Source organism: Ochotona curzoniae, unplaced genomic scaffold (genome assembly GCF_017591425.1).
Source record: "Ochotona curzoniae isolate NIBS_2020 unplaced genomic scaffold, NIBS_Ocur_1.0 scaffold_4812, whole genome shotgun sequence".
NCBI lineage: Eukaryota > Metazoa > Chordata > Mammalia > Lagomorpha > Ochotonidae > Ochotona > Ochotona curzoniae.
This window is the reverse complement of record NW_024467124.1, coordinates 4,813,681-4,825,707: the sequence shown is the minus strand read 5'-3', so window position 1 is coordinate 4,825,707 and position 12,027 is coordinate 4,813,681. Positions and strand designations below refer to the sequence as shown.

General features: G+C 42.7%; 1 protein-coding gene across 3 annotated transcripts in view; it reads right to left on the bottom strand.

Moving 5' to 3' along the window:
- The window catches only part of DLGAP1 (DLG associated protein 1), a 316,404-nt gene extending 312,039 nt beyond the window's left edge, over window positions 1-4,365 (bottom strand). For all 3 annotated transcript variants that reach the window (XM_040970572.1, XM_040970575.1, XM_040970573.1), the window contains exon 1: window positions 3,409-4,365. In XM_040970572.1, the coding sequence (XP_040826506.1) occupies window positions 3,409-4,365 (957 nt within the window). The remainder of the gene's footprint in view (window positions 1-3,408) is intronic.
- Between the last annotated feature and the right edge of the window lie 7,662 nt (window positions 4,366-12,027).

The following is a 12,027-nucleotide window of genomic DNA, read 5'->3' as shown; positions in this document are numbered from 1 at the left end:
TTTTACAGTGCAGGAAGGAGGCCCAGAGAGTACAAAGAACCACGGCAGGCCACTAGTTAGTGGCAAACAGCTGCAGCCCTATTAGGGTCCTGTTAGTGGAACTAGTGGGACAGTGGCTTGCTCACTAACAAAACCGTGTGATGTTGATGCTAAACAAACTTGGAAATCTAGCTTCGATATTGATAGCGAAGGCAAAATAACTGGAAAATAAAAATGTTTCTGCTTTCCCAAGTTTGTTTCTAAGAACGAACTTACAAATGAAATTGTTCCCTGGGACCTGCATTCTGCTCAAACTATTTTCTGAGGAATAACTTCCACTGGATGGTAGATTTCCTCCACCCTGCCTCGAGGCACGAAGGAAGTAGGAGCCCCTTCTCGGGAAGTATTTCCAGTTCACCCCCTTCGCTGTGTGAGTGCATAGCTCTTTCCTCCCGGTCTTGACAGGACTTTTTCAACCTCCTCACATTGGTTCCATCTTACACTGACTCACTGCCTCCCCACTCTGAAGTAGAAAACTTGCTGTTTCAGTTTGAAAACCTTGAATACAGTAGGAACTCAACAAATGTCAGCACTTATATTGGGTGTCACCTACAGTTTAGTTTGTGCTTTAAAGGATTGAACTGGCTTGGTTCAGGGTAAATTACTGTCCAATGTAGAAGACAAAGATGAACTTTTTCAACTCTTCAGTATTTGAAAAATTGAAAACCAAGATGGCTTCTGTGGCAAAGTCAGAATAGTTATTATTTTGGGGAGGAGAAGAAGAAAAATGGGGTTGAGGATATATCAGTCTGATCTACTGAAATTAATATTTCTTTTTCTCTAGTTGGGTGAGGTATAGAGTAACATTGCCTATAATTTACTATGTTTTTTATAGCTTTATATGTGCCTCAAATGTTTCACTGAAAATATGGCTTAAGAAGACAGATACTTTGAAAACAGAATTTCCAAATCTGTAGAATGTGACATCCCATAATGCTCTTAGACACAATCCTGTACTTACATCTGCAAGATTCCATCTTGATTTTAACTAAAGAGCATTTAATGAGATTTGTTTTATAGGTTTTATTTATTGTGTTTCCTCATGTCCTTGATCCTAAGGTTGCACAGGGGCCACGTGAGGAAGAGTGTGACTTTGGCATCAAGTAGATGCAAGTGCAAAGGTCAGCTCTGCAACTTGCAGGCTACAGGGCCCCAGCCAACTTGATAGTTCTCAGCCTGTTTTCTCCCTTTAAGAACTGAGAAGTCTGCTGTCTAGGGCTCAGGATTATTGTTACTACTAAATAAAATAATGATGTGAAATGTGTGTCGGTTTTGCAGTGAGTCCTAGTTTCCTTCTTGCTTTCCTTATACTGCACTTCTACCGCTTGAGACTTGTTAATTCAAAAAAGCATCTGAAGGAAAAAAAAAAAACAAGAGGAAAAGAGGGGAAAAAAAAGTAAAGAAATACACAATTTAAGGTAGGAAAAATGCAGGCAGTATGTGAGCATCATGAAAGCATTTGGCTATAAACAAAGCTGATGCTAGATGCACACTCTACATCCTTCCTTAATCTGATCCTTCTCATCCAGTCTCACCACTATTCATTAAAGCAGGATTGCAAATTTTGTTGCGTTTTTGTGGCCAGTCTCTGAACCTTCACAGAGGAAATCTGTTGCATTTTTGGGCTTCTGTGTTCTTATCCATCTTTTCTTCTAGATAAGCATCCTTGAGGAAACACTTTCAGTGGTGGATAGATTTATTACTTAAAGAATTTGTACCGCTTTCTGCTGCATCTATAAATTAAGAAGTTCAGATTCTAGTTCCTCCTCTGGCATATGCTGACAGGATAACCTGCTAAGTCTTTACTTTGAGTCTACTTATCAATATTTTAGGTGGATAAAAAGATTCATTTAATTCTGGGTTATTCATAGTTCTTGATGACTTACTAATGCATATAGCCACCTTGCAGTATATTAAGCAATGCCATCTTCAGTGGGAAATACTGATAATGTAATAGTATGTTACTTATAAAATTTATCTACACATTAACGACTTCTCTGAGCTTGGGAGCATGGACTCTGCCACTGTCACAGCCCTTGGACTCTCAGCGGAGGAGGCACTCTTGCAAGGAGCCATGTTTGTTAGGAGTCCAAAGACAGCCAGAAGAGGTCCTTAGTAGAAGAACTTTTCTTTGCATGCCTTCTTAAGATGGAAGGGGGAAATACTTATATCATATACTTATAATCCACTATAAACAGTATTTTCTCCTTTTAAAATAGTACTAATAGGACGGAACGAAGACAAAAGATACTGTGAGAAGGATAAATATGAAGGTCGTTTCTGTGGACAGTTGTGCTTTGGGGAAAACCATAATACCAGATGGAAGAAACTGAATGCCCCTCCCCAGTAAAATTTTGCATTCCAGTAAAATCTGATGTCAGTGAACTGGAGGACGGCAGCAAGCATGTGAGGAGACTGTGGAGGGAGAGCAGCCTGTCTGCGCTGTGTACATGTGGGGGACTTCAACATTGACACTAATTACACTGTCTTTGCTGATCCTCCCTCTTCCTCCTCTGCTCTGTTGTGCCGGTCTCTGCAGCTGTGCTTGTTGGGCCCTCAACTGGCTCCACCTCTACCCTCAGTGCCTCAAAGCCTAGGGCCTCATCCTGGTTCGTTATGCACTGGATGGATGGGTGGGCTCACTGGCTAACGATGGTGAGGACCACTGCAGTGGTAAAGACACAAGTCTAACTTCCCAAGCCTAAATCTTCAGGCAGAATTTTACAATTAAAACAAAATCCCTGATTGATACAATTCAGCTCATTCCAAAAGATCATTGCTTACTTTTTTTTTTTTCTAAAGACAGTTTATTTAAAAAAAAAAAATTGAGGGAGAGAGAGAGAGAGCAGGGAGAGAGAGAGCAAAAGAGCTCCTATCTGCTGGTTTACTCCCCAGTAAACTAATGCTGGGAGCTGGGTATTCAATCCAGGTCTCCCACAGAAGGTGGCAGGCACTCAATTACCTGAACCATGACCACTCTCTCCAAGAGTCTGCATCAGCAGGTATCCAGGTATCCAGGTGTCTTCACCATAAATAGCCAAATATCCACCTCCATTCATTTATATGAATGGCAGATTTATTCAAGAATCCACACAGCTTCCCCTTTGTTCTCCTCTCTATCTCATGATCCCTCACACAAGACAGGAAGAGCTTTTCACCTTTATCTGAAAGGGCAGGCTAGTCTGTTAGGATAAATGGATGAAATTGGAGCATTCATTCCCATTTGTTTTCATATCAGGGACACCTAGTCCAGGAACACATGCCCAGGTTCACAATGATTAGAAGAGCTAGGATTAAACCCAGGATTTTAGCCCAAACCATGAGGTTGGTCACAGCTCCCAGGCACCCTTCCCTCCACATAAATGGTACCTGCAAGTACTGGCAGGATCGTTCTTGCTGACACGACTCAGACTTCACCATAGCCTGGTCCACGTTCACCGAGGCCTTCTGGTAAACCTCCCGGGCGCGGCTCACTGTGAGCGTCGAGGACCAGGCGCTTTTTTTCAACAGTGGTGCATCCAGATTGACGGGCAGGTTGGCACAGGTGGAGCACTTCATGTCGTTGTTGCTCCGGGAGGTCTTCACCGCTTGCTCGCTGATGGTGTTGTAGGCCTCCATGAAGTACTGCGAGGTGGAGCGGTCAGGACACCTGCCCATGGTCATCACCCCCGAGGGCGCGTGGTAGATGCACATGTCACTGTCAAGATTGTCATCGGAGCTCCACCAGCCCGGGGAAGCGCTGGACCGGGCCTTGGGCTCTGCGCGTCGCTCCTTGCTCTTGCTGCGCTTGCTGTACCGCACTGTCTGCGTGTCATCGGGGCTGGCCTTGCCCCCGTTGACACTGCCTTTGGACGGCCCCTCCAGCGAGTGCGACTTGGTGAAGAGCTTCTGGACCGAGTGCACCAGGTGACGGATGCGGCCAGGGCTATCGCTGCGGTGCTCCACGGCCGTGCGCTTGTACTGCAGCGTGTGGTAGCCATCGCGGCCCAGTGGCAGCTGCCTTTCGAATTGGTCCAGCAGGTTGGCAGGGATGCGGTTTGCCTTATTGGCCAGTGTGCGTGGCACCAGTGCGCACTCGTCCTTCAGTTCTTGCTGAGATGTGTAGTGCCTGCGTGGAAAGGTGCTGCTGGCCAGCGGGTCGCTGAAGGGGCCCACGCACTCGGCCTGGAAGGAGTTGCGCTGCGTGTAGTAGGGGTGGTCGGCAGGGTGATGCTCCACGGGGCTCAGCAGATACGGCTTGCGCTCCGAGTGGTGCGATAGCGAGTCGCAGGCGGAATCACAGGTGACCCCGTGGTGATGGCTGCGGCTGCCGGATAACCCTTTCATTGCTGCCCTTTCACGTAGCAGCCGCTGGGGTCATGGACACCCCTTGGTCAGGTTCCAGACTCCTCCTGGGCGAAGATCTGAGGGAATGAAGGAGAGGAGGAAATGGTTAACACATGCCTGGGGCTTACAAACGCTGTGCTCTTCTGAGCTTTACACATTCCTGGTCCCTATTTGTGTCTTTGATGATTGTTGGGAAAGCTTCATCAATTTTCCAAATGGACAGGTGATTGGAGATAAAAGCTAGGAAAGTGGGAAAAGGAAACTAGAAAATACAAAATGGCTTTTAAAATGTTTGAATGAGTAACTCTTTCTTCCAAGACTCCAATAACTGAAAGTCTCTTTCCCCGGCTTTATTCTGAATGATGAGTTCATGGCAAGGATAACAGACCCGAAGGTGGTATTAGCTCCCCTCCTGTGCTCCCACAACTCTCCAGAACCTGTAAAATCACTCCCCTCAGATGTTCTCTGTCACCTTGGGTCTTTGCAAGCTGGAATACCTACCAAGGCCTTCTGTGTCCAGCATGAACCAGCCATGTGAACACTCCACAAATGGGAGTGGAAAAATCCGAACAAAACAACTAGAGGACTAAAAGAAGCCACTGTTGCTTTCTATCTTTAGTGTCTATCTTTATATCCATGTCATGTGCATTCCCTTCGGAATTCTGTCATCAAAATGACAACACTCAGAAGATCCCTCAGGTTAAACAAAGCTGAAAGAAGCATAGATGTGATAAGGAAACCATAATGACATAAAGAAAATATGGCCATCTATTTCTGGCATCCAAGGGTCAAGAGCTTCTTCTAAGGAAAGCTGGAGCAGATGAAGAATAGAGGCTTGAGCAGGTTAATTTGAGTCTCATGTCATCTCCACTTCCTGGTTTAAGGTTTCTAGTTAAATGTTCATAAGCAATGCCCAGAAGGAAGACCCTTGGAAAGGGTCAGAGGACAGGAGTACAGGACTCTGGGCTTGATGGTCAGCTCAGCTTCATGGTTATTCCTGCAGCTTTCATGAGATGGACTTTGTTTAAGGCCAGAGGTTGCATCTTCAACCTACAGCAATGGACACTGCAGTTCTTGTTGGACAGAATATATTCCTTTGGTTGGAATTCAGCATGTTCTTCAGTAACTGACCAAGTTCCTACTGACAGCCTAATTTTGTAAGAAACAAATGCTTCCTTCAGGTACAAGATTTGCCATATTAAAAGTCATTCTGAAAAGCTAGTGTGACTTTCCAAAATATCACTAGTGTCATTTCCGATGTTCAAAGACGGAGAGATAACTGGTCTAATTAAAAAGCAAAACAAGATGAAACACCCACATCTGGCCTAAGGCGGTCAGACAGACCTTGGAGAGGTCAAGTCTTTTCTGATGGGACATGCTGCCTCTGGGAGCTCATGACAACATGAACAATTCCTATTTACATTTAACGAAGCACCTGCTTCTTGCCAGCCCTCCATTTCTAGATTAATCATGAAGGACTGTTGAAGATTTTAACCACTAGAGTCTTTTGAAACTGGCTTGTCTATTAATTCTTGAGAGCAGGGATTATGTTTCACCCACTGTGCAGACAAAGCCCATCACTGCAATGGTGGAAACATAGCAAATATTTGTTCACCGATTTAATGCATAATGCACACTTTCCCAACATGCTTCATTATATGAATCAAGAGACAGCTGTTTAGTGAAGCTGTGACTGCATGGCAAGGGAAGGGCTAGGGTCAAGGAAGGATGCTGAGGAATCAAGAGGGATCATTTCACGGACATCCCAGCGACTGGAGGTTTTCAGATCCAAGCAGGAGGCAAGCAAGCAAACATTCCTTCTGTACCCACCAGCCTTTGACTTCTTATTCTCCACAACCCATAGAAGAAGAGCGTATCTCTTTCTTGTTTGGAAGTTCAAGTCTAGAGAATTTTCCTGTTTTGTGGATTATAGGATGTATAGACAGGGGGTCACCACAGCAGAGAGAGGAGAGAGAGAGAGACAGAGAGAGACAGAGAGAGAGGTTGGGAATGCTAAAGGGCAACGTTGAGGCTTTGGGTGTACTTATGACCCTAAGAGTAGTCCATAACAATGCTGGATTTAAAGTCAAATACGTTTTGATCACAGTCAAGGTACAAACTAATTTAAATGGAAAAGGTGTTTTATGAGGAAATCTTTCTCTTTGCCAGGTCCCACTTGTTTGAAAGGTAGTTTCTGGAAGAGTGGCTTAACCTACTGTGTCACAATGTCAGCCCCAGACATTTTTGTATTTCAAATATGGATTTTTAAAATTCAAAAACACATGGGGCTGGTGCTGTGGCATAGTAGGCTGGCTAGTTGTTCTCAACCTATAATGGCAGCATCTCATATAAGCTCTGGATCGAGTCCTGGCTGCTTCATTTCCAATCCTGCTCTCTGCTTAAGGTCAGGGTAAGCAGTGGAGGATGGCTCAAGTCCATGGCTCTGAACCCATGTCGGGGAGTCAGAAAAAACTCCTGATTTTTGGCTTTGGACCGACTCAGCTCTGGCCATTGTGGCCGTTTGGGAAGTTAACCAGTAGACAGAAGATCTCTCTTTGTCTTTCCTTCTTCCTCTGTAACTCTACCATTCAAATAAAAAAATTAATTAAAACAAAGTAACAAAAAGTTAAAAACATAACATTGCAGTGGAATTACAGTCATATAATGTGTTGCTACATGTAACAGAATCTTATTATACAAAACATATAATATATATTACATAAAATAATATGACATAGTACTCCAACATTTCCTTACAAAGCAGCTGATTGTGGGTGAACATTTTACAGTTTAAATGTGAAGAGGTTGACATTGTGACATATCAGGTTAAGCTGCTGTTTTGATGTTAGCAATCCAGATCAGAGGGCTGGTTCAAGTCCTGGCTGCTATGGGTATTAGCCAGCTCCCTGCTAATGCAGGGAAAGCAGCAGAAGATCGCTCATGCAGCTGGGCCCCTTCCACCCGCATAGGGAACCTGGAAGGAGTTTCAAGCTCCTGGCATCTACCTGGTCCACCCATGGTTGTTGTGGCCATTTAGGAAATCAATCAGCTGATGGGTGATTTCTTTGTGCCTTTGATCTCTCTCTGTCACTCTGCCTTTCAAATAAATGCATACATCTTCATTAAAACATAAATAAAATGTGAAACTTGTGAGAGCAAACAACATGAATTATACATATTTATTCTCAAGTGGATGAGATGGTTTTAATCAGGTATTCAGTATTTAATAAATGAGTGGCATTTAAGATAAGCTGATGTTACCTAAGGACAAGTGGAGCAAATGAAGAGCTTTTTAAAGCCGCTAATGAGGAATTAAATTAAATGATATAACCAATGATAATTTTTGTAAGTTATACCTATAATATGATTTTTACTAAAATAAGTAGGCAATTTTCAGCATAGTGATAAGCCTCACTTTTTTTTTTTTTGAGGATAGCAAGTTGTGTCAAGTGTAAGTAAGTTAACTTTCTTTTATTTAACTCACTTGTAAGGAGATATGTGGATCTTGACACTTTTTCTCTATGACGTAGACCGAAATGATCATAAAAATGGCAGTGGGTGACTGTAAAGATTTCCAAATGTCAAATCTGTCTTTCCAAACAAGACCCTGTAAACGACTTAATGCCCTGGCTTTTTCCATAGAAAATCTTAATACTCAGTGCTAGCCTCTTGCCATTTTAAAAGGAAAAGTTTTCAATTTGTGATGATAAAGCAAATAGCATATGTAGTGACCACACGGTGAGCAACGGCAGGTGATCTAAAGCTATAATGCCTTGGATAATGGCTAGATATTTGAGAGTAGCAACCACCATAAACATCTTGATACTTCTTGTCTCATCCCTCATTTTCCTCTTGCCTTACGTTTGTCTGTCTATTGTTCGACATTCATAACTAATGTTGCTAAGCGGCATCCATGGACACCTTTGACCCTCTCCTGTGGTGTGACCAGCAGCATAAGAGGAAGCATTAACTGAGCATCCCTCATGTGTATGGTCCAGCACTGGATATTGCAAAGATGGGAATTGCCTCCAGCAAATCCCTAATGGCTCAAGGCTTAAGATGTGCTCAGAGAGACATAAACCAGCTTAAAAAAACATATTTCTCCTTATTTTATGCATTCTTGGAGAAGGAAGCTGCTAGTCCCCTGAATTAGATTTCAAGTGACCATAAAAGACATCCAAAAATAGAAAGGGAAATTGCTTTTCATGCCTTGCTCTTTGAGCAAGAATGTGGAGTGTGGTCAGCTTGTCTTCATGAGGGTTTCTATGGATACAGTGATTATCTCTGATTTTCCTTGTTCATCTTGGCTTTAAAATTATGTTTTGTTGTTCTTCTGCGTTCAGTCTTGTCATTATATCACAGGTCTTGGATTTTGGATCAAAGGATTTTTTGACTTTGTGGTTGACCAGGAGGTGATCTCAGAGTGGCAGATACAAACTATTTTTATAGCATTTTCTACACCTGGAGTGGAAACAGAGCAGTGCAGATGATGACTACAGCAAGAATGATCAAGAACAGTAAAGGAACCACTCTACATAGCTGATTTATTAGAGCCAAAACAATAAGCAAACAAACCACATGTTAGAAGATGCTGATAAGTGGGAAACAGCCTTGTAAAGCTGGCAAGTTGGCATCTCACTTTGATTTCTATGTGTCCTTATTTCGAGCTGCTGTTGTTGATTTTTTCTTTACATGTCTAGAGAAGAACCATCTGAAAGTCCTTCCTCACTTTGTTCAGGGATGACTGGCAGGTGAGCAACCACAATTTGCTTTAAACATAACAGTGAGGTGATTCCTGCTCAGAAAATAGGGAGCACCATGCTTCATTTGGAGGGGTGGGAAGAGGAACTCTCTATGAATCTTGTCAGGGACAAACCACATTTTGGGACTTTCCTCCCTTGGCCTGCAACCTGCCCATGCTGGTTGTAGCATTTGTATGGAGAGGGAGAGAGAAAGGACTCTCTCATAAAAAAATATGAAGTAGTTACAAACAGTAATTGCATACCCCCAATCTCCTTAGTGCATAGGTGACTAATTTTGGCCAACACTATAATTGGAAATGGCATGTGCAATTCTTGGAAAAGACCTCTAAAGTAAAGGACATGCTTAATCCCTTCTCTGGTTGGAATCAGATGTGAGGGTTCACATGTGAAGGCTCAGATCTAAAGGCTGGGTGAACAGTCAAGGACAAGACTCACAGTTTGGAGATAAGAGAAGCACAGGATAAGGGACCTGGTCACTCAGGGATGCCCTATCAACCCAGCTGTGTACTGCTGCATCCTCTTGTTGACTTGACAAGGAAAAGACTTTTATTTTGTCTACAGGCCAGAATGTCCTCTGACATTTCCATCTAAACCTATTTCTAACTAAGAAGGGTAGCTAGCGTGTAATTACACAGATTTCTGGTATGCCATGCTAGGATGCAGCACTGCAGCTTGTGGGGGCTGTACTCCACCAGAGGGATTGAATCAAGACACTGGCATGGTCGTGTGTGCAGTGAAGTTTTTGCTGGTTGTCTTTCCACAATAGACTGAGAGCTGAAGAGGGGTGAAGACTGAGAACCACGGAGGAGCATCCCCTCAACCACTAACAAAAGCAGGGACAATGCCCTGGCCAGCCCTGAAGTGATGCTCTCTGTTCAGGCCCCCTAGTACACACAGATCTCATACTATAATTTCAACACACACCTGGGACATTGTTTTAGAAAGGAAAAAACTCTGTGTAGTGCATCTCTTATTAGTATTTTCCCCTCTACTTTAAGCCCCGATGTCATTGACTTTGAGAATGCTCACATGCTGCTAATTTTAAATAGCTTTTATTTTAAGCCACGGAATGACTCCGATTAACATATTACTTAAAAATTAAACTACAGTATTTTAGGATAAATGTAAATAGAAAATGACCATCACCCAAAGGCCATATTTTGGATATATTCTTTTGAGTTTATACCTGCCAAGGGAAACTGAATTCCCTTTCTCTGCCATTTTGTCAGGTTTCCCTATTTAAAAATTGTAATATATGGCATACTCAAAATCACACAAATACTACGAAATCATCACTGAGTAACTGCAGCTTGAGATACAACATTACATAGTTAAAATGCAACGCTAAGCCATTTTATAGTTGCAGCATGTAGTTGTTTTTTTTTTAAATAACATTAATTACTGTCCTAATCATTTGAAGTTTGATGTTGTCACAGAATCTGCTCCTATAAAATGCCTTTAGGAGACTTTTCTTTTCAAAAGATATGGTGTAATAACAAAACTCAAAATGAAATAGCAACTCAAATAGGCAGTGTGCTCACAGTAGGCAGCGCAACAATCATTTTTTTCTTTACATGAAGCTTTCAAAAAGCGGTTTTATAACATTTAAAATATTTATTTTATATGGAAGAGGAGAGGGAGGGAGAAGGGTAGGGAGCATGGACCAAAAAGAGAGTTAGAGAGAGAGAGTGAATGCCTATCCACTGATTTACTCCCCAAATGCCTGCAACAAGTGGGACCTGGTCAGGCCAGAGTTGGAGTTAGGAAATCACATGAACTCTGCCAGGTCTCTCACACAGCACTACAACTACTTGATCCATTGCTGTGAGCTCTAATAACACACAGGAAGCTAGGATTGGGAGGATGCTGACATGGGATGTAGGTGGCTCAGATGGTGTCTTAGCCTCTGTACTCAGCATCTGCTCCTCATAATCTTTTTGAAAATAAAAGTGTAGAGGGTGATTTCTTGGGAAAATGTTTAATAAGTCACCAGCAATATTAGTGTATGCTTATGTCTGCTTGAGTAAAATTATATATAATGTTTGTATATAGTTTTGGAAGGCAAAGAGAGAGAAAGAATCTTCCATTCCATTCCATCTGTTGGTTCACCCCACAACAGCCTCAACTAGTGGAATTGGGCCAGGATGACACCAGGAGCCAGGAGCTTCTTCCAGATCTTCCTTGTGGATGGCAGGGTACCAGAGACTTGGGCTATCTTCTGCTGCTTTATCAGGCACATTCATAAGGAGCTAAATTGGAGGTAGAGCAGCTGAGACATAAACCAGAACCCATAGGCACTGCTGGTGCTACAGGTCGTGATTTAAACTGCTATGCCATAACATTGGGCCTAGAACTTAAAGAAAACTTAATATGGAGAAATCCTCATAACTTGATTTTGAATTGACCTATGTAGCAGGTGGCTGTCCTGGCTCTATGGAACTTAGGGGATGTGCCCTCTGTGGGACTGTTCTCATTTGTATTTCCAGAAGAGGACTGATTTTCCAGTAGATGGATTCTTGCCGGAGTCAGCAAAGGAATGTTGTCACTTTGTCCAGCCATGGTCGACGGTCATTTAGCAGGCACTATGCGTAAAGGGATACCCTAACCTGCAGAGGTTATAAATGATATCTGCAAAATATTCATGCAGAGAGGCAAAAGCTAGCACTATCTAAAAAAAAAAAGTGAGAGAGACTTGCAAGCTGCTGATTAGGAGAAATAAGGAAGGATGGTAGGAGAAGGATACTTAATGGATTATAAAGGCAGCCATGAGATGCAGAAAGGCAAATACCACATGTTCCCACTCCTATGGAAGTTAAAATGGTTAATCTCATGTAAGAATAGACTAGCAGTCCCTACAGGCTGAGACTGGGTTTGGAGAGAAGGTGGATAATGAGTTTCA